This window comes from Periplaneta americana, chromosome 9 (genome assembly GCF_040183065.1).
Source record: "Periplaneta americana isolate PAMFEO1 chromosome 9, P.americana_PAMFEO1_priV1, whole genome shotgun sequence".
Lineage (NCBI taxonomy): Eukaryota > Metazoa > Arthropoda > Insecta > Blattodea > Blattidae > Periplaneta > Periplaneta americana.
Genome location: NC_091125.1, coordinates 93,127,101 through 93,150,901, shown reverse-complemented (window position 1 = coordinate 93,150,901; position 23,801 = coordinate 93,127,101). Strand labels below are relative to the sequence as shown.

The 23,801-nt window shown below is 35.4% G+C and overlaps 1 protein-coding gene across 7 annotated transcripts in view; it reads left to right on the top strand.

Moving 5' to 3' along the window:
• The window catches only part of LOC138706247 (uncharacterized), a 166,977-nt gene extending 143,630 nt beyond the window's left edge, over positions 1–23,347 (top strand). For 4 of the 7 annotated variants that reach the window (XM_069835312.1, XM_069835309.1, XM_069835310.1 and 1 more), the window contains 4 exons: positions 1,271–1,326; positions 8,488–8,586; positions 12,097–14,563; positions 20,864–23,347. In XM_069835312.1, coding sequence (XP_069691413.1) covers positions 1,271–1,326; positions 8,488–8,586; positions 12,097–14,563; positions 20,864–20,943 — 2,702 coding nt within the window. In that variant the 3' untranslated portion in view covers positions 20,944–23,347. The remainder of the gene's footprint in view (positions 1–1,270; positions 1,327–8,487; positions 8,587–12,096; positions 14,564–20,863) is intronic. The other 3 variants (XM_069835313.1, XM_069835311.1, XM_069835308.1) reach the window with 1 other exon arrangement.
• The last annotated feature ends 454 nt before the right edge of the window (positions 23,348–23,801 follow it).

Genomic DNA, 23,801 nt, shown 5'->3' with positions numbered 1-23,801 from the left:
CTCCACACATTCTCTCATCTCTTCATAATTCTGTGATTTTGGACACCTGTTGTCTTGTTAGGGATTTTACTCTCTCCCAGAGCAGTATAGTTGAATATTTTTCATTTCATTTATTATATTCCATAGATCTTACATGAGCAATGAAGCTTTAAGATGTGGAATAAGTAAAAAAATTTTACAATATTACAATTACAATTTTTACAGTTTTTACAGTATTTTACAATTTTTATAGTTTTACAATTTTGTAATTTTCTAATATGTGTAGTTGTACAAGGTTACGAAAATTTTAAGATGTAAATGAAATCTGAAAAATAATTTTATTACAAAAAAAAATAATAATTAAATGGATTTTATAGACAGCTCATACTTTATATTAATTTCAGTTTTTGGTTATAAAAATGATATTGTTAAATTTCAGACTACAAAAACGAATCCATGTAAGCTATTGATGTAGCTTCAAGAAGCCAGTAGTAGTACAGTCCCTGGTGTAGAAGAACTTCTGTCTAAGCAATTAAATCAGCTTCTTTTTTTTTTTTTTTATTTTTAGAATGGAGTTTATCTAAAAAGTCTTCCACTATAATTCAAAGCATATTTATTCCATAAATCGGGCATTTCACTGCCATGTTTGTGCATGTTTGTGACAGTTCATCTTTCTGCTAGATGTATATATTTATCAGCTTGCAAGCATTGGAGCATTTGTGATGCACTGACTGTCTTAGGTGTTGTATTAAATATATTTTTCATGTTAATTTATGGAATGAGGCAAATGAATTCGAAGATCTACATATAATGTCATAATAGAAGAAATTAATTTTACTGTACATGTGGTTTGGAAAAAAATTACTTCATCTCACTTCTTACTAGTAGATTTTGCTTTGCAAACAACGTTGTTTCTTACTCGAGATTTTGCACATACTTTATTGTTCTTGTTCATTGCAGTGATACTTTATTTTTCTTATTCTTTGCAGTGATCTTACCAGTGGTTGCAGCATTCTTCAGTGGAGTTCTTAATATAACATTACTAAGCCTGAAATCTGGTATCTCTAATATTTTCTTTGAATTTTTTGCAGATGTTTGTTTGGATATGTTCGTGATAAGTTATTTCATTTGTTTTCTCCTAGTATTGATTTTATGCTTACTTCCAGATCACCTTTGCTGGTAAAAAGCACTGTGATACAGTATTTTAAGAATTATAGTTAAGTTTTTGGTAATTTTGTTATGTTGAAATAAACTAATTTTATAATATTGAGAGTTTGTGTAATTGTTGCAGAAACAGTAAGCAGGCTAACGTTCCATGGCAGTAAAGATGCAAGTGGGGATGGAAAGGTAATTTTATGTTAAAGCAACTTTTTACTGTTTCTGTGTCTGCATGCCCACTAGGGAGGGACTCGTGCATTCATTGTGTGGACAAATCATAGTTGTGACATTTTACAAGTTCATAAAATAAGCAATGATGCAGTCATGACTACTATGGATTGAAAGTTTTATGTATTTTTCCATCTGTGATAAAGGAGATAGAGAATTTGTTCTTATGTCCAATGAGCAAATGATGTCATTTCTCAACAATCTAACTGTATTGAACTGTAAATTGATTTTTCACCGTGACATGTTTTAAATTTAGAACCACCTTCAACAGTGGTTAATGATTATTTGTCTATATACTCCAAGTAATGTTAACCAGTGAAATGTCCTGGCGAAGTATGATTTCTCTCCCAAGTGCTGTAAATATTATCCTCGTAAATGCATGTGTGGAGATTTAGGATGTCCTAGGGCAGTGTTCCACAATCTTTTTCTACTCACGGCACACCCTAGATGGACCTACACTCAACAGGCACACCAAAATGTTAATCCCTTCAAAAACCTATGATGTGACTCTCTTAATATAATTACGTAATAGAAACAAGTTAATAATAATAATTATTATTATTATTATTATTATTATTATTATTATTATTATTATTATTATTATTGTTGTTGTTATTATTATCATTATTATGAAAGAGAAATCGTCTCTTGCATTATTAACAATTCATGAACTTTAATTCACTGTAGAAAATACACATTTCTATTACTAATATTAAAGTAAATAACTCTACTCACACCTTCAATGTGATACTTGGGTCTGCTTAGCTGCACAGAGATGGCTGATCCGTGGCAGAATCGTTGACAGTGCAAAGCCTCATTTCTTCATTGATGGATCTGAGTCTCTCCCTCTTTGATGTTTTAATTTTGTTAACATATGTCGTTTCAATTTACTGGAAACCATAGCAGCATTACTGAGTTTTTCAGCACACATAACACACTCGGGGATTGGGCATGTTTTGTCACCACACCAAGAAAACCCATAAGATAAATAATTATCACTAAATTAGCAGTGCACTACTTTTTGTTTCTTTTTTTCGGGCTCAATGGTTTCACTACTTGCACTCGCGAACGAAACACTCCATACAAGGAACTTGTCCATCTTGAAAGTATAAAATAGTTTAATATTAATAGAAAATAGTAAAACTGTCTAACAATTACAATTTTACGACCACTTCAGAGCACAACTGTGATGGAACTGAAATAATTGTAACTATTGTTGCTTTGAGACATGAAATAATTGGTGTCTTGTGATTGGCCATCCAAATGACAATCCTATTTGTCCAATTTTGTTCTCACTCCGCCTTCTAGCGAAATTTTAAATTTGGGAAAATCATGCAGAAACATTTCTTGAAATATTCTTTGCTAAGGGTAATCTGACATGTTTTATTGAACCTGTACGTGACATTAAGAGAGTTTAGTAACTCAGATATACTGTCTCCAAAAATTGTAAATGTTTTAAAAAATGCCAGAGAGGGATCGATTATTGTCGTTTATTACAACAAATATCTTAAGGTTGTGAAGTTGTCAATTATTGTAAGAAATGGGAAACTTCAAACCTGGCGACAATTCCTAGTCAGGTCAGTCATGCTCTCAGTTTCTGACAAAGTGACAGGCAATAAGGTAATAAAATATAATATTCCGAAAGGCCTGGGTATGTTACACAAAACCTACAGTAAGTGTTACAAAGAAACTGCACCAAGCCAGCACAGCGGTAGAGACGAGAATACAAAAATTAATATATCAATAAGCAAACAACAAGTAGAGTAAATAAATTACACTTAATTTCTTTGGTGACATAAAATTCACAGCATGTAATAAAAAATTGAACAAGTACCATCTTACTTAAAATAGACAATTTTATTACTTTCATTTTAATTTAAATTTAATTTTATTAATTTCTTACAATAATATGTAAAAGTTCACCTTGTGGAGGCACACCAGTTGCCGTGTCACACCGATTGCAGAACACTGTCCTAGGGGGACTGATTTCCCAAGTTAATTTTGATACTTCGTAAAGGACTTCTAATAATATCTCAGTATATTCATAATTACTCGGAATATTTTAAACAAAATGACATGTGATGTGGATTTTGTTATATGAAAACATTTTATTATTATGCATGTTTCACAATGTTAAAAGCATTGTGTGCCCAGTTAATATTTTGTCACTTTTTTATCTCTTTTTTCTTTAAGCATTTACTCAAAATGTAAGCTAGTAACTCTGATGACTTAACAAGATTTTTACCATTATGCCTTATACAGACACTCAATTTGTTGAACTGCAAACTACAATCTATTGGATTCAGGAAGGAAAGTACATAAAATTCTTATCAGTCATGGTTAGTACTTACATATTAATGTCATTTCTTTGCTGCATGACTCTACTAGCAGCAAAAACGTCACGAGTTTAATTACAGTGGAGCTTTGATTATCGTTATCAAAATTTTGTCCCCCCCCCCCCCGATTGCCTCTTGGCTCTGTGGATAGCATATCATATGCGCTTTTTCTTCATCTCATGGGACTGGTATTTGTTGCCCTGTGTTGTCTCAGCAGTGGCCTTGTGCCACGTAGACCACACAACCAGGGAGGTCCAAGATGTGTGTGTCAGATGTTCGTCCAAAGGTATATGGGTGATTCTACGATTAGGAGACATTTTCAACTTTGTAAAAAATTATTTTTTAAATTGGAAAAACAAATACGAAAACAAATTTTCTTAGTACTGAGCCATGTTTTGATAAACACAGCTTTTTTTTTTAAGTTGATGCTGTATGATAATGACATTCTGGTCATGCTAATGATTCAGTCCTTAATTCTAATGCTGAGATCTTGCAGAAAACCTAATAAAAACCAACCATGCATCTTTTATTTGTCTCTTAGAAATTAGGTTGTGCTGCCCCAAGTTTGGGCTCTTGACATTGAACATTTCAATAAGTAAATGTATTATGTTATCATAATTTTACTATTATTTATTACACTGAATTACACATAGTCCATACTAATGACAATCAATTTGCATACTAACCTCGATTTTTTAAGAAAAATATTATTTCGTAGAAATATCAGTCACAATTTTCATTCACAACACACTGCCACTCACTGTAGCTTGGATCATTGCTACAACGTTTACTTCAGAAAATTAACATGACATTTGGGAAAATATTTCATTTGATCTTCAGCATATCATATGAGGGACATCCGTGTTAATGACAAATTGCATAGCCTATATAAATTTTTTTTCCTTCCTATTTTGCAGTAATTTTCCAAGACAACTTATAAAAAACTGAAGGGGTGTAGGCCTTCTTTATGAAAATTGTTTGAAATATCTCTGCCAGCACAGTAAATAGTTTTACAGAACTGGGACATGCAACTGTCCCCTAATTGTAGAATCCCCCATACACCCTTTTTTGCATTGCATTGGATATTGTAAGACCAGTAAATCTGTAGGAAAGGAGTGTAAACCTATTCCCTTTGTGGGCTACTGATGTGTATTGCAAAGCATCTCTCTTTGTTTTTCTGCTTGATTTTCTAAATTCATATACCTACACTCTTTGAGATCATTGCTGAGTAAAACAATCCGTCTCTCACTTGGTCAGAAGAGCTCTTGTCTAGTGAAGTGTGTGGGTGTAGAGAATGTCACACATAGATACATTTCTTGTTCTTCTAAACATTACAATTATAATTGAATGTATTGTTCATTGGATTATATAATTTGCATAACACTGTATAAATGGTTCATTGGCGAGGTACACGAAAGGCAATAGTAACTACTGCCCAGGAAACCTCCGAAAATGAATTTGAGGATAAGAATGACAATGACAGTGGCAATGAACAGAGTTTATTGTCCAAGCCAAAGAACTGTTAATTCATCATGTGACACTGAAAGTGTCTCATAAACACTGGCAAGTAACAATATTTTATTAGCTTATCTGTTGTATACAGATTTACACCTTTACACATTATTCATGCATTGATAATGTAATGATGTATTTTTTTAATTTTTAATGTTTCATATAAAGCCAGGGATGTTCAGGACTGCACATAAATGCTGGACCCCAATAGCTGTCCACATTTCATAACACATCTGCTGCAGTTTGTGATGGTTTTAGCAGTAATTATGCAAATAATCCGAGAGTTCCAATTATTATTTTCTCTTCAGCACGTGGAGGCAGTCATACTCGTCAAGGTAGAGGTAGGGTCCATTCTAGAATCGGTAATCATAGTTTCAGGTGGCACTGAATGAAAAGTTGTGAATACTGGCAATACAAACTCTGGAAAATGTGCCTCCTAAACTATTCTGAGAAAAGAACTGGGCCAACACTCCATGCCAAGAGTCCTAATACTGATGATAGAGGTGCAAGTGCATGGAAACTAATAATAGATTATCAAATTCTAAGATATATGTACTGAAACCAAAGTTCGTGGACAGATGAAGGATGATTGTTGGTCCACGAACTGTGGAGGAGCTTGAGGCTTTTATTGGAATTTGGTATATGTGGGGAGCATCTGAAGCTGAATTCCCCATGGTCTGAAAAATGGGGGTTGTCATTGTGTATGAAAGCTATGTCGTGAGATTGATTTAAAGAAATTTTAAAGTCTACAAGATCAGGGCGACTGACAAAAGATAAGTTAGCTCTGATATCTTACGTCTGGAACAGTTTCATTCAGAATTCTCAAACTTAAATAAACCTGGTGCCAATGTAGCAATAGAGGAGAAACTTTTTCCCAGTAAAACTCGCTGTCAGTTTCTTGAATTTATGGCAACAAAACCCGATAAATATGGATAGAAGTTTTGGGTTGCTCTGGACAAAGATGAAAAATATATAGTAAAGGCATTCCCCTACTTGGACAAGAATGATATGAAGCCAGATAACAATCGGCGACTTACAGAGATGATGATCCCTTTTCCCAAAAAAAAGGGTCGAAATGTTGCTTGTAATAATTTCTTCATTTCCTTGAAACTAGTTGAGATTGTGAAGCCAAACAAAATAAGTCTGGTTGACACTTTAATCCAAGCAAGGTAAGAGATACTCATTGATATAAAGAACTTCTGCTCCACTTTGTATGATACCTAAGTCTTGAAAAAGGATGATATTACTATGACGAATTTAAAAAAGAAACCTGACATTGTAATCTTCTTCAATGGTTCAAATTATGGAGTTTATATCAATAAAATTGCTCATAAGTGCTCAGTAAAGCCAACATCACATAGGTGGCCCTTGCACACTTTCAGTAACATTGTTGATCTAACTGTAATCAGTGCTTGGGTTCTATACAAAGAAGTAAGCAACCATAGATTTCACTATGTAACTTCTTGCTGAAGCCATCTGAGGAAATTACTGAAACAAACGTTTTGAAGAGGAATGAACAGAATCATGGATGCCAGTGACACTGAGCTTCATAAAGACAATAAAAGAAAATGCTGCCAAATAAGGGAAAATTGTAAAGAAGGAAAAAAATGCAATCATATGTCACACCTTCAAAAAGGATGTATGCAATAAATTCCTTGGAAAAGAGTAAAAAAATAATCACATATGTTAGCTGTAATACATAATCATATTGTAACTCGTCCTCCATCCACATCAATAAAATAAAATCTGCTAAATTTATGTGATGCTGTATATTAATAAAATGTAATATAATTTATAATCAATTCTTATTTTTTTTATATATCCACACTACTTGCAACAGTATTATGTAGAATTTCTTGTATAAATATTTCTTGTATTGGCATGGGACATTTTTGTCCCGTTTGTCATTCTAGGGTATAGGCGATGTTCAGTCTTTCTACTGTTAAATCAATGTGTAATTTGAAGGGACGATATTTTGTAAAATATCTATATATTTTTTAATTATAACTTGAAAGAATGCTTGTATGTAACTAGCTTTCGAAACAAATTATTATATGGATTTGTATGGTTGAATTATTGTCACTTTGATAACCATTACAGTTTTGTGGAACAAACTAACTGTGATGATAATCGAAACTCCACTGTACATACATTTAAAAATCAGTCACTATTAGAAATTTATGTATACGCACACATACACATTCATAGTTTTCTGCCCAAGGGCAGATCTTTCACTTCGAATCCAGCATTCTCCAATCTTTCCTATTTTCTGCCTTCCTCTTAGTCTCCGCATACGAACCATGTATCTTAATGTTGCCTACCATCCAATATCTTCTTATGCCCCAAACTTTTCTCCCATTCACCATCCTTTCCAGTGATATATATAATGGTTAAATATGAAAGCCAGCATTTGTACAAGTTTTTAATGACATACACTAGCTAAATATCTATTAATGTCAAATTAATTTGTCTATATCCATTATGTTTATTGTGTTCATGATTGTAAAAATGTTGTCAGCATTGTTCTGTATCCTTGTGGTGACCTTCATTAAGAGGGCCCATGATTTCTTTTTTTAATAAATGTTAACATCAAACTGCTGAATATGACACTGGCTGGCTATCTGTGTTATCCATCCAAGAAAACTTAACTGACCACTGCTATATACACACTTACTGAAGATGCACATTTGCTGATGTCTGTGTTACATGCCTCATGCATACAACATTCTGAAAATACGAAACACTATTTGAAAATACCTAATTTGTACAAATTTGATTATGCATAAATGCATATTTTCATGGAAAATGATCTTGACAACTTTCTTTTCCTTTATCTGTAAGGAAAGGTATTCTCATTACATTTTCTCATTTTAAGTACAGATGTATTGAGAAAACCCTATTTTTCTTTACCATAATGACTAATGGAAACAAGAACCATCGTTTTAGTGCTTCATGCTTAAATTTGGCAACATTACTATTTTGTGGTACATGTACTGATAGCTTCTTGTGATGTAGAAAACATTTTAATGATATGAAACACTTCTCGAGTGACATGAAGTTTCACTGAAAAAAAAACTCATAACTTTGCTTTCATTACCTATCATAGCAACAAAGTAAATTAATTTGTATGGTGTCTGTACAATGGCTGGATACCATATTTATTATAATTTCTGTGTAAGGTTAGATAGAAAACATTGGGAGGAGTTAAAGATAAATAAGACAGACTTGTATTGGTATGTGTAATGAGTATTAATTTTTTACGTTGCATTAACAGAGCAAGTCCCTTGATGAGAATGGCAATGCAGTTAGCCAGAATTGTCGCTTGGAGCCTATCAGCAGTAATGACCGCAAGTCCAAGCAGCGTCGAACAAAGGTACATTTCTGCTAATTAAGTTACATAAAAATATTTTATTGACAGAAAATACAATACAGTAGAACCACTTTTTAATGAATCTCTGAGGGATTACTCTTTTACCCTTAAATAGGGGTTTCCTTTAAAAGGAGGTTTACATGAAATGGGAAGGAAAGGCTAAAATAACTAGTACTAACATGTTATATACCTATATTATAAACAATTAGGCCTATAGTTATTATTTACAGTAAATTTCATTGTAATATTTTCTAACTCTTGAAATGGTGAGGCACCTTTTTTTTTTTTTTTTTTTTTTTTTTTTTTTTTTTTTTTTTTTTTTTTGGCCAATGTAATAGTGTTATTTGAGGATGCGGGATTTTCCTTAAACTGGTTTCCTTAAAAGTGGGAATTCATTACATTATTCTTATGGTAGTTTGGCTGGGACTTCACAGATTATTCCTTGAAAACAGGAATGTTAAAACAGGGTTTTCCTGTATATTACTCTGTTGTGAAGTAATTCTACAAAGCCATGTGACCTTTTTAAGTTTGAGTTTATGGTTTCTTGAGTCATTTTCCATTCTGATGGCACGTTTCAAGTTCAGTCTGTAATTTTGAATAAATTTTCAAATTGTGTACATATATTCGTAATTTCATTTATGGTTCAGAAATGAATAACTGGTAGTTCGTCTTATGTATCTCATCTGTCATTTTCATTATTTCTTAATTATATTTTATAATAGTCCATGTTACACTTGAATAGATTAAAAATAATGGTCATATTCAAAACAAAAATTGAATGGAATGTGCACGAAAGTGTAATAATATAGTGTTTGATTTATATGCTCAAATAAGCAAAATTAAAGTTTCGAAGGTAAAAAAGCTCACAATTATTTTAAATTTCATTCTGAAGCTATAGTTGTAATTGTTGTTTAGTGAACTGTCCAAAGATGGGTTTGAACCTCATAAGGCAACTAAGCCAGCAGATAATGGGGTAGGGTGGCCAGTTTCTTTCCCCCTTCCATTGCATTCATCGCTGATTACACTAACCAGGCTTCAGATGTATACAAACAATTATTCTTCCCCTGACACATTGTAAAGTTAGATATACTGTCTGATAATGCAGGGTGAGTATAAACTCTGTCAACAAATTTTCAGAGGTTGTTCAGGGATGTTTGCCGAGTGTTTTGATATGAAGAACTCATGGTCTCCGGTGGCTCATACCAAGTTATTTGATATTGGGATCTCTTCGAACATGACAGATGGCATTTCATACAAATAAGTTAATCAACTAAGGTACTGGTATTCATTTTCTTGTAACTACTGTAATATCATTTGTACAGGAACAAATAAACCATAAATTACAATACAAAGCAAATTACACGAATTAATGAAACAACCAAAACACAAAATACGTATTGTTTTACATTACTGTTCAGTGTTACTGTACAGAACTGTTCCTTTAAAGCAGCTGTTCAAAATGTCTATGATCTTGATCACGACAAACTGTACAGTGACTCATCATGGACTATCGCACATAGCTCTAGCATCCCAGGAGATTGGCGTACATCTTTGGCAGCTGCGACAATCCTAGCAACCATATCCATGGGAGTATCGATTGGAGTCTCATACAGTAGGCTCTTCACATGACCCCAGAAGAGAAAGTTCATTGGCGTCATATCTGGTGACAGCTGGCCATGGAACAGGACCACCACGGCCAATCCATCATTGCCCAAACTGTACATCAAAGCGGTTCCTAACATTGAGTGAAAAGTGTGCTCGTGCCTCATTGTGTTGAAATCACAAGTGCCGGCGAATTATCAGTGGCACATCTTCCAGAAAGTGGGAGGACATGTTCAAGGAATGTTTTGTAGACAACTCCATTCAGTCTATCAGGAAGTATGTAAGGCCAATCACAAAATCGTTTCCAATACCATACATTTAGAGCGAATGTCTGTTGATAGCCTCGATACACGAGTGCATGTGGGTTTTTGTACTCTCAGATATGGCTATTCTGGCTGTTGAACATTCCTTATCTCGTAAACATTGCCTCATCTGTGTACAATACGAAAGCAGGGAAATGTTGGTTGTCTGCACATTGCTGTAAGAACCAGTTTGCGAACTCCACTCGATGTGGAAAGTCCACTGACTGCAATGCGTGAATCTTTCATGGATAATACAGGTGCAATGCGGCTGCTACTGGTTGCAGGGTTGTCAAAAACTGCATTTAACACCACCTCTTCAGAATTGGATGTTCTGGCATACCTTTCATAGCCAGTATCATGCATACTAACACAGAAGGAGCTGGTTTCTCGTAGGCGCATATGGAGAACTGCAAATATGCTGTGATGAGGTTGCTGTCGCTGTGGGAACAGCTCTGTACCCATCCGTACCGTATCATTTCTACACTAACACTGCAGGAAACAAAACCTGAGACAGGACTGTTGGGAGTTCAAGAGGAATGATTACAGGTATTGTACAGTGGCATTACCCCTCTTACTTACCCCTCCTTTTCCCTACTTGCTGGTAAACAAGATTCCAAATGAAGTGTAGGCTATGTTTTGTTTGCAAACCCGACACTAATTTTGTGTAAACAGATGCAAAGGTAGTTGAGGTAACAAAACAAACGAAATGCAATTACTCTGTAATGAGCCAATGGCGACCATGGGTTTCTAATATCAAAACACTTGGCAAACATCCCTGAACAATCTCTGAAAGTTTGTCAATAGAGTTTGTACTCACTCTATATATCAGCCAGAACCTCAATCAGAGGTTGCAATAGAGTAATAGGTAATTTTATGTGCAGTGAAAATCATTGCTTAAAATAAGATTTGGCTTGATCCTTGGGAAGAATTGGAACACGGAGGTACATATACAATGCAGTCTACTTTGTATCCTGGCAGTTGAGTGTAATTGCATCGAAATATTTCAAATAGAGCAGAGATAATGCCTTCAAAAGGAACACAAGCCAGAAGTTGTATATCATATATTTATGGATTTAAACAATCCTTTCCCTAGCTAAAAGACCAACAAACAAGGTTCACTAGCCACCTCACACCCATGTCGAAGTTCACTTCTTTTAATCATCATCCTTTGTACCACAATTAATTATCCTTGAACATTTCAGTTTCACTCACCTCATTGTACCCATCTCTTTCACATAAAAACTACAAAGGTAATTATAAACAATCCATAAACCTTAATCAGTTTCTGAAGTTGACTCAGAATTTGTTTTGGTTCTCTCTGTCCTGGATGTATGATAGTAAAAAACTAATATCTTCTGAGGCTTATTGATTTATATTCCTAGATGACCTGTTCCTATTCAGGAGTCCCTTCTTCTAGCCCATAGTTTGTACACATGAAATTTCCGTTCTGTGCGTTTACTTCCTAAGGTTACAGTGCTCTATCACTAAGCTCATTTAGAACCTCAAATCAGTCTTTTTCCAGACCAAGAAAATAAGTACATTGTGTAAAGAATGTTGTGATAATTGTAGTAATTTTGGAATAAAAGTTAAAAAGTTTTTTTTGTTGCAGACAAGCAATGATCGCAACGTCATCATGTCTCAGAATATTGAGGGTCATCGAGGAGACAAGGACATCGAGAGTTTGATCAAATTTATAGAATCTAACTCTGAAGGCAAGAGCAAAACCAAGAATAATTCTGCACACAGCAACGGACCTGTCAACTTTGGCAGCAAGCAACAACGGAACAACGTACGGAAGGAGGAAGCCATTGGTGGGTCAAAGGCTCGGCGGGAGAAGACCATTGAAGATGGTCATGAAGAAGAGAAAGTGTCCGGTAAGAATAGAGTGAGTGGGAAAGGTTCCAAAGATCATAGAGGTGACAAAGTCGGCAGCAGTGGAGGACAATTAAAGAAATCCAATAGCTTGGAGGAAATCTCTAAGACCAAGTTAGAAGACCTGACGAATGAAAAAAGTGGTACCAACTCAATGTCTCAATCATCTTCATCTCAAGACAAACCCCAGTTAGCTGTTGACGATCAGGAACTATACGGTGAAAAGAATCGAACAGCAGACCGCCGGTCATGGGGAACAGAGGATGGACAGAATTATTGTGATGGCACAGCCACAGTGTCAGCTGATGAAGGTGGTTCAAGTCGGAAAAGAAGGGGAGCTGCTGAAGACAAGAGAAAGAATGATGAAGCCATTCCAGCTGTTGTCGTCTCCACCACTACAACACCAGAAGAAACAGAGTTTCATGTGGTGACGAAGAAGCAGAGACGTAAGAAGAGGCGAAGTAGCAGTGGTGGCCGTACAGGTGGAAGCACTAGCGGGCCTGGGGGTCTGTTTGGAGATGATAGCAGACGTCCAGCTGGATCTCAGTATGGACAGTCTTATTATCAGAACAGAGGAGATTCTAGTGCTTACTACCAACGTAAGGGTTTTACTCCTGGTAACGGAAGTGGCTTTCCTCCTCATGATCGTATGGTAGAGCGCGAGGGAGGCGGAGTTATGTTGTATCAGTATAGACATCATCGTCCTCGCTCACCGGAACATCTTCGTCGTAAGTCAACTTCCAGCATGCCGCCCTCAGACAAGTCCGATAGTAGTGATCTTGATAGTGTGCATTCTCTGCCTGTGTCATCCACAACTCCTAAACTCACATTGGATCAAACCTCCACTTCTAGCGGATCGACACCACAGGCTTCATATGCTGACATTACCCGCATGGCATCATCAAATGTTAGCTCTTCCTCCAGCACGCAGGGCAGCTGTAACATCAATACTGGGAAGTGGCCAGCGATGACTGCAAGCAAGAGTCCTACTGTTTCCTCTCCTGCTGCTGCCATCACTACCACCACCACTACCTCTACAGTCACAACAACCACAGTTTCCTCAACAACAGTATCTTCCACGATCACCACTCCCAACTCCACTTCGGTTCCTGCAGTGACACCTCTCTCCCTTAATAACCCTCAGTTCATCACAGGCCCAAGACTCAACATTGGAGTTCCTCCTGTTAGTGGTTCCAAGGTCACAGCAAATCCTAGTAGTAATGCCAATAGTAGTAGCCCTTTACCTGTTCCTCTCACCACGGGAGAACCATCAACAGTGGCCACAAGTCAAAGCTCGGAGGCTTCTGTTGATTCTGTAACATCTTCCAGACATCGAAGCAATCCACCTCATCCTGATCCCCGCACAAAGAAGGATGCCATGACTAGCACAACCCTAGATTACAAAGTAGAGGAACAGACTCCAAGAGAGAAACTGCAAGGCTCTGCTAAAGCCCCCGAGGTCCTCTCCCCTTCAAACATCATAATGGACAACTACTACCCCTCACTAGAGGAGAGCTTTGTTGCCGATAAGGTGGATCGCAAGCAGGTGGGCAGGTGTAACAATTCTGTACATAGCAGCACTTCTGGGAAGTTGTCTGCAGAAGAAAATCCTTCGTCTATTGTAGTCCCTTTTAATGCTAGTGCAGAGAACTGTGGCAAAAGTCCCAGAAACGTAGACTTAAGAGTGAAGCAGCAAACTGCAGAGTCGTCTGCAGAATCAACTGTGATAGTTCAGAGAAGCAGCTCGTGCTCTACTGGGGAACCGGTTCCCCCAGCGGAAGTGTCTGTTGCTACTGTGAGATCAAAAACTGGTGGTAGGAAAGTTTCTGCTGCTGGCAGCAACATTGTGGCAACCTCTTCAGTTCGTCCGCCAGTCATCATAATGGACGAGCAAGAACAGGAAGCTACGTTCAGGGAAAATGTAGGAACGGTTAGTGAATTGACTTTCGGGTTTGAAGTGAATGAACAGCTCTTGCTGTCAGATGGTAATGAGGTGTGTGCCACTAGTGCTGACCCACCCAGTGTGCTTGAAGAATCTGCAATCATCGCTAGTCCTGTGTCAAATACACCTCAGACAGAGGAGACTTCGGTCGTGGTGCCTGTCATTCCCAGCAGTGCTGGTGATGACTTCCTTGCCCGATATCGTGAACCAGTCACTCAACAGGCTGACGACCATGACCGCATTGTCACATTTGTTGGCCTTGGTAAGTTTGTAGGTGTAGTTTAATACAAGTTACTGTTCCCATTTATGGTTATTGTGCAGGGAATTCCTCAACCAACGAAATCGACTTTAGCAGGTAAGTTATGAACTACCAGGGAAAAGATCTTACAGTAACTATGCTGTAGATTTTTGTTAAACATATTTACAGAACTTGTATTGGAAAGGAATGGAAAGCTTTTACTCATAGTAAAATTTCTTGATGTTTGATTTCTTCGGTCAAGGAATTTTTTGTTGGTAGTAGATCCTTTTCAAGTTTCTTACATTTTTAGCTTAACCCCTTTGTCTATTTAAACTTGACATTAGTGCAGGGATGAGGGGAGGATTTAAATGAGGAATAAGAAATGTGCAGTAGTTTATGAAAATGACTAACTTGCTTGAAAAAAAAAAATTACCGAGTGTTTAAACTTTCACGTAATACTAATTAAGCTTCATAAAATAATATGAAGTCCACAGTTAAAAGTTTTCCTTGGGACCGTATTCTCAATAGTAGTTTAAACTGTTTGCAACTTAATTCATGGCTTAAACCATATTCCATATTTTCAACACACTCTTGAAGGCAGATTAGTTTAAATAGTTTAAACGTAAGCCTTGACGTTCTGAGTTTAAACCAATCATTTGGTAATCCTGTGTTTCAGATTAATTGTTCATTACTGAAAGTATGTTAATTGTTGTTAATATATCATTTATATTATCTTATTTTGTATTTAAGATCAATATTTTATTTTATTTAATATCTTACAAATTAAATAATGCTAATTATATTCGTGTTATTGCATTATGATGAAGCAACAATAAAAAAACAAAACAGAGGCTGAAATCAGGCAGTTTGATTTCTTAGCTCGTAGGCAGTGACCCAAGCAACCTAAGCACAGCTTGGGCAGCACCGATTGATTATAAGAATCACGACATATAAATCCATTATTAAACTTTCTGTTTATTTGATCGTAAAGTCCTGAAACGTTTCTAAATATGTTTTGTTAATTGTAAATCATGCAATCAGTGAGTATGTACAATGTACATCTCTGTGCGGCCCAAGCTCTGGCAGCACCCAAGCAGAATGCATTGTGGAAGGGATGTTGCCATGACAACCCACATCATCATAATTTCTAACCAATGAGGGAAGCCTCATGCGACTCAAACATGCACATAATAAAGCAGTCAGTTGCCTACCTGGACTGTGTGCGTGAGGTCGAGTGAGTGTAAAATTAACTGTTTCTCTCATGTTTGTTTGTACCGGTACTACTTTGTAGTTACATTGAGTACGTATATATATAAGTGCAGCAAAAAGTTTTGTTTATGTCTGGTGATAATGATATTATAGCCGATTTGTTATGAATATTGTTTTCCCAAAAAACATTCGAAGGAAAGAAAAACTGGAAGACCAAAACCTGCATTGCCAAATTTAATTCAGCAACAAAAGAATATTACTCGTCATTTTCAGAATACCAATTACAAAAGATGTGATTGGCGTACTGTAAGTGTTAAGTATAACAGACTATTTTGTTGGAATTGTTTGCTGTTTACCTGTAATGGAGGCTCCACTTGAACAGCTATAGGATACAACAATCTAAATAATTTAACTAAAGCAATATGGAATCATGATGTTGCTATTGCACATATTCGTGCTTCTATCGCACTCGCGACTTTTGGAACTGTGCGTATTGAAACTGACCTAAGTGACCAAACACAACAAAGGATTATTCTACATAATGAAAAGATAACCTGTAATAGACACATTCCGAAAAGGCTTATAAACACAGTTTATTTGCAAAACTGGAACTTTCATTTAGAAGAAACAGTGAGTCGAAAATGTTCAACAACCGTTGTAATTATTTAGAACTTTTTGATTACACTGCCCAGTATGACCCTTTTCTAAAAAATCATTTGGAGACATCTACAGTATTCAATTGTGTATCAAATGATACTCAAAATGATTTGATTGAATCTGTTGCCAGTGCACTTAATAAGAAATTAAACAGCAATTACAGAAATTAGAGTAAGTTAAAAGATAGTTTAAACTACTATTGAGAATACGGCCCTTGGTATGTTATGTCTCGAAGATTCAATGACACAGACTGACATCGTAAATATGACAGAAAAACAGTGTCTTTTTTTCTTTCCATGTTTAGAACACACAACACACCTTCTTTGCGGTCTCGCCTTATTCCCCTTGGTGAAATTCTTCTGGGAAAGCACCTCTCTTTCACTCAAATTGTGTTATTTGAAGTACTTTTCATTCTGAATCTTTGAATTGAAGGTACTGTAATTTAGGGTAGACTTGACCACTTTTCATGTATTAATTAGAACTACACATGCAGAGATATAGCAGAGGAAAAATATATATATATATATATATATATATATATATATATGACCAGCCTCATGGTTTTGTGGTCAGAGCTTCTGGCTATAGTTCATGAGGTCCCGGGTTCGATTCCCGGTTAGAGCACAGGAATTTTTCCTTAAAGGGGATTATTCCTGTCTTCGTCCATGGTCTGGAATTTAGGTTAAGTTTAGATTTAAGACCTCTCCTGGCACCACATTATCATAATCATCCTATCACATCATCGGGGTAATGTAACTCCGCCTTCCAGGTGCCCCAACCTCAGAAGTGGGTTACAACTACGCCACGGCCAGGAGAGAAGACCAGAAATGTCGAAAGACAACCTGGTGGCATTGGATAAAATATATATATATATATATATATATATATATATATATATATAGTATAAATTTTTATTAAACAGTATATGCCTGTCAAAAAAAAAAACATAATTTGACAAGGTTGTATCCACTAGCGTCGTGCATTACAGTTATGTTCAGTTCAAGTTTGTTGAGTATGGCGAAGTTTGATATTTGTCGATGTTCACTCTGCAGGAGGAGGTCTATCATGTTTGTTTCACCTTGTTATAAAAATATTCGCTGTCCTCCATTCCCATCCTTGAGGTTTAATCATTCAAGGATTTTAACACATATTTTGCGATTAGTTTTTCAAATGAACTAAGACTGAGTTTTTAATGTTTTGGTTGTCTCGAACAGTGCAGGACACATTACTGTAATGTTCTTTTAAAACATTTTACATTAAATAGGGAAGTACCACAGTTTAATGGCTATGTGCATCAATGCCAGTTAAAATGTAGTAACCATGGTTAATATGAAATTTCTGTGCACTGGTTTGGATTAATGGGGCGAAAATCAATGTTTTACAAAACCAAGGTTAAAAAGCAACCATGGTTAAAATGTAATTTCTGTTTACTAATTCGGATTAATGGGGCAGAATTGTCTGAATTGGTGAAAGTCCGAATTATTGAGAATTTACTGGAACAGGATTATTTCGATAATCGAAAAAATGATATTGTTTAATTACTAACTTAGTGTTTAACTGTTGTACAAACATAAATTGGAATACAAAACATTAATTTAAATAAGAATGAGTTTGAAGTTCTTTAGTCCAAGTAAGTTACTGCACAGAAGCATATACTGTAACTAGCTTTTACAATTATATGGAACACAAAACACTAATTAAAAATTAATTTGAAGTTCTTTGGTCCAAGCCAAATTACTGCACAGGAGTGGTAAAGCCTTAAGTTGCAGTGCTAGCTTTTGGTTCCCTTTATATAAAGAGTAAAAAAAAAAATAATAATAATTTGCTGTACTTGCAATGTCTCCTTCTGGTTAGCCTGGCTGGGAAATTCTTCTTTGAGACTTCATCGTTGACTTTGGTCTCAGAACCTGTCTGTGCAAGCAGTTAACTTCGTATGTCTTTTGTGAGCCTTTTTTGACTCTTGATTTAATCTTGTCACTTAGCTGTTCTTTCACAGTCTGCTGATTTATTAAGTTATGACATTCGCATTATTTCCATTATTATTATTATTATTATTATTATTATTATTATTATTATTATTATTATTAAAGAGAAAATTAAAAACCTAATAAAATCTAAAATGGGAGTAAAAAATTCAATACTGAATTATGTACAACATAAGCAATTGCAATGGTACGGTCATGTAAAAAGGATGAGTGAAGAACAATTACCAGTGTTGGAATGGTTGCCGCCCGAGAGGTTGAAGAGAGGGAGACCTTATACTACATGGATTCATGGAATTAAAATAACAATGAAGGAAAGAAGATTGAAGGAAGGACTGTGAGTTCACAGAGAAGATTGGAAAGAATGTTTAAAATTAATTTTCAAAAACTAGAATATTGGGCACTGGAAGATGTGTGCACATTGTTAAACCTGTTTTAAATATATTATTATTATTATTATTATTATTATTATTATTATTATTATTATTATTATTATTATTATTATTATTCAGAACAGGCCACTTGGTCTAAATCCCCTGATAGGAAGACTACAATTATCACTGTTAATTTAATAATCTATACACACAATATTATCTTAATAAGTGTTTAAACTATAGTATTTCCATTTTTTTTTATCTCACGCTACGCTACTGTCGATTTGTTGGAAAAGTTTCAGAGTTTGTGATATCTGTTCTTTTGTGATACAGTTTTTAATATTTGCATACAGCTGTAGAGTGAATAGACTTAAAGATATTGGAATTCCTTATTCATTATTTCTTTCAGAGAGCCTTAATAAACTAAAGTAATTTCCTCGCTAAACTTTGACAATCTCAGCCCAAGAGAGGGCACCTTGTTTTCCCGTAAAAGTTTATATTTATGCAGGCGGCCGTGCATTAATGGCTCTAGTACAGCAGTTTCCAACCTGTGGTCTGCAAACTCCTGGGGATCCACTAGTGATTTGAAAGGCTTCCGTGGAGAACCGAGATGTGTTTTCAAATACTATTTTAACAAAGCGTAACTTTATCACATTCTCTAATTTTTATCAGCTTGTTGGAATATTATTTTATTTATCTAAGACTTTTGAGGAACTGCCAGACAGCTATGTCCAGTTACTGTAATCTGTGCATTTTGAAGTGGCGGATCAAGGTCATGTACAAAAGTACAAACCATGCACGAGTCATTGAACTGAAACACTGGTAATCCTGGCTGTCCCAGCTGACTTTGAGGAGAATGGTCCAGGATTGAGTAAGTACATGTGCCAAATGCAGTCCGTTGCTTGACCTTGAGCCTCCAGTTCGAAGTGCACAGACTATAGTCTGATAATGGCCACTGCTATTTAAAATGAATGAATTAAGGTTTTATGTTCCATTTCCTGATTGTTTACGATTTTGTAAGTGAGATTGTGCACTGCTTACCAAGGAAAGCGATACAAAGGAGAAGAGTTTGGCCGGCGCTGTGGATCAGATCCTGGCATAGCTCAGTTGGTTAAGAGCACTCAGCACGCCAAGCTGAGGGGTCCTGGTTTCGATTCCCAGTGCCAGAACGAATTTTTCTTCATTAATAGTAAGGAAAGCTTTGTTAAAGAGACTTGCTAATTTTCTGAAGCCAAGATTTTCACAAGAACTGAAGTGCATCACATGTAATGAGGAAATGCCTCTCTTTCTTTTGGGGAAATTTGTTAAATCTCTATTGAACAATATTGCCAAAGATATTTCTAGTAAATGTGGAATCATTAGGAAACATAATCAGAAGTTCCTAAATAGAAAAGTGCTAAAATTACATTAAATTGGGTCGTCTTTTAATTATATATTGTAACATCTGAACTGAATTAATATCTAGATGAACCCTCGTATTCTAAATATTATTATTTCAGACTGTGGTACAGCTATAAGTGTACATTCTTAAAACTTAATTCAATAATGAGGATGCCTGATGTTATGAGAAAGTTTGGAATGGGTAAATTTAAGTTTTTTATGAATGATTCCTGATCAAGGAAAGACTAATTTCTGTGTAAAATTATTTATTTCATTATTTTCCTTTGCACAGCAAACCAGACAATTTTCGAAAATTATTGAGCTCAAACTTCAAATAACACTGTAATATGTTTGGTATATTTATAATCTTCATACTCAGTTAGTAATGCACAATTGATCAAACAGTTTCCAGGATGCATGATGCTCAGTAATGGAACTAATCATCATTTTATGGTACTTAAGAGTGAAGATAGCGACAGAAATTATAATGATGCTTTGCAACACAATCATGCTCTGTGAATATGCCAGCTTTTGTATATTACATAAGTAGTGGTTAGAACTGACAATTTACTGCATGAACATTGTGATTATTGTGTTGGGAAAACAAATATTTGTCCATGTTTTAGTGATCTTGGGAGATGGGAGAAATTAATTGCCTTTTGAATTATTGTAGCAGACAAATTTTTTGCTGTATATATTTCATATGTTGTTTTTTTTTTCAGCTTGGGATGATGTGTTGAAGGAAATGAGTACTGCCTCCATACAGTCAGGTGGCAAAGTGCAGTACTACAATGGCCAGTGAAGGAGAATACTGTCTTGCTCTTCCTTTTTGCATTTTGCAGATAATCTTAAGTTCTTCAGAGTTGGGGGAGCAGTGCTTCAGATGTGGTTTGCATTTATATTTTGTGAGTAGTAAGCTTTGAAAATAAAAAAAGAAATAAGATTATGGTGGGAAGAAATGTAGGAATCATTGTTTTATCTTTTCATACAAGTGATGTAAATTATATTGCAACATTTTGTGCGATGTGAGAAAAATCTACAACTATGAAAAGTGATGGAGAAACTTTGCTACTGGAAAGTGAGCCATCGTCACTTTATCTTGAACCAAAGGATCGAAAAATCTTGTGCACACTTGTGATGAGATTGAACTCTTTGTCTTGCTTCGATAAAAACATTTAATTTTTGTAAAGTAATAATGGCGCAAGCAGGTAAACGTTTTCTCGAGATTTAATGCGTGACAATAAATATGGAATTAAAGCTTATACTGTGGTAGGGGGTTGTTGGTATGTTGGCGGCAATGCGTGTGTCGGTTGTTGGTACTGTTCCTTGTTCGATCTGGTCTTGTTTCTGGTTACGAGTGATCTCGAGGGGGGGATTTCGCTGCGTGGTGTATGGATTGTTGACAGCTGTTAGTAGGAAATGTGTTGACAGTTTTGTTTATAAAAACTATTTAACTGGAACAGATATGTTTTCCTTATGTCGCAGGGTAAAGTGTGGAAGTTGTTACGATACAGGGAGGGTTATGAAGATAAAAAAAAACATGGTAGGCCCCCTCACCTTTTCATTTGAATAACATCACCATTTGTGCATCTACATAACAGGTATAATAAAGCAAGAACTCAAGCCTAATTCTAAGGTGACGACTTTTATTTCCAGAAGAAAAAAAAAAGTTGCTTACTTGCATATTTTCTTTTTTCCTTTGCGGGTAATAGAATTTTGACTTGGACTTTTTATTTGAGCAAGTCATATAATGGAAATAATTGCTTTGAAACTGGTTTAAAAAAAAAATAATAAAAAAATTGAAAAAATCAAGCCCCCTCCTCCTAAAAAATTCAGCTAAGTTGCATCTGATAACATTTGTAGTGGCGTACTGCATATTTCTGTTCTGTACCAGGAAATCTGGCAGTACATGGCATTAGAGTCCATCATTAGTAAATCAAAATCCTCCTTTCTCCTGTAGTATGCCACAACAAATGTTAATCGAAGGCTTCAGTAGATAACAGAGCTGACTCAAATTATCTGAAGCTGCATTCTTGATCACTGTATGGCTTTGCCTGAAAGTAATTAACGTATTAGGTTTAATTTGTTAACATTTTGTGAGGCTACGTTACGACATAATGGCTGCTCTCATACTTGATGAAACCTCAAGTCTAGAACGCAGTCAAGAAGTAAGCAACCGACATAATAACGAGAAATAGATCTCGAATCTTGTGTGATTGTGGTTTGGAAATTGTGTGCCCTCATCTACCAGATCGTTCGTTAAATGTTATTCTCTTTTGAGTTTCCTTTATATTATTTTTTTTTTGTCTTCAGTGTGTTTGCTAAGTCATATCTAAGTGGTAAGTTACTGAAGGAAGTAAACTTAATAAAAAGTTGCTAAATTGGATAAAAGAACTGTGAAAGGATATTTCTTTTTTCAGTGATAAAATAAAGCAATTGTGAAGATGGTTATAAAAATAATATATAGTTTTGGTAATTTTCTTCAACTTGTAATTTGTTAACAAATTTGTGAATGAAAGATGTACAAAACAAACTGCTGCTGTTTTGAAGAACTAAATTATCAGCTAACAGATTGGCACACACTGCATTTATTTGTTCATTGGTTTCCCTTGTTGTAGAATTACTTAACAATGTAGTCTTGACTGGTGATCGGAGATATGCCACGTGTTCGCTGAAATTTCAAAATGTGAAGAATTAGCGATATATTCTTAAACGTCGATTGGATGCTTATCAGATCTGTTGGCATAAATTAAAAATACATATTAAGAACTTTTTTTACTGTTATCTTTGTAATTGATTTAATTTGTTGTGAGATGCATAAGTGTTACCAGTCCTGTTAATATTTTCGCCAGGAGAGAGAATTTTCACCACGTGAGAGAGGAAAAAGAGAGAGAGAGAGAGCTATCAAATGTGTGTGTGTGCATGTGGTAGTATATATGTGTGTGCGCGAGAGTGTGTGTGTGAGTGTATGTGCGTGTGTGCCTGTGTTCAGTGTCGTGTGTTATATTGAGACTTCAGTGCCCAAGTGACAATTCTTATTGGACACTGTCAAGACTGCATTTTATTTGCCTTTTGATGAAGCCCATATTATAAAAGAAATTGTTAATGCAATGGTATAATAAATCCAGTAATGATGCATAAAAGCAATTAAATATACCCCATTTGGAATTGAACCTATAATAAAAAAAACAATGTCACCAGTTAAATATGTTACTTTATTTCTACCTTTCCCATTTTATTGGAGATAAGTGTTTATCATAGTGTGAGATTTCCTGAAGCATTTGAACAGTAAGTTAGCCTTACTGTCAAAATGAGAAGAATTTATTTTCTTATTTCATCATTATACCAAGTATTAAGAGAAAATTTTGTGATGCTGCTAGGAATGCATAGTGTTCAAGTAACTTTTACACTTTTCACATTTACACGTTTTTTACACTTATATGATGATATTTTAAACCCAAGGAGGTAGAAAACTTCATTTATTCAGTATCAATTTTGCTCGAAATTAAGTTTGCTGCCATGAAAATATAAGAACTTGTAAATACAATACATTTTGTTAAGATGGTTGGAAATTCGTGGAAATTCGAAGTTGCCCATGCTTTCCTCCAACAATCTTGTGTCCTTTGTTGACTCTGTTACTGTTTAGAAACATTGTAACAA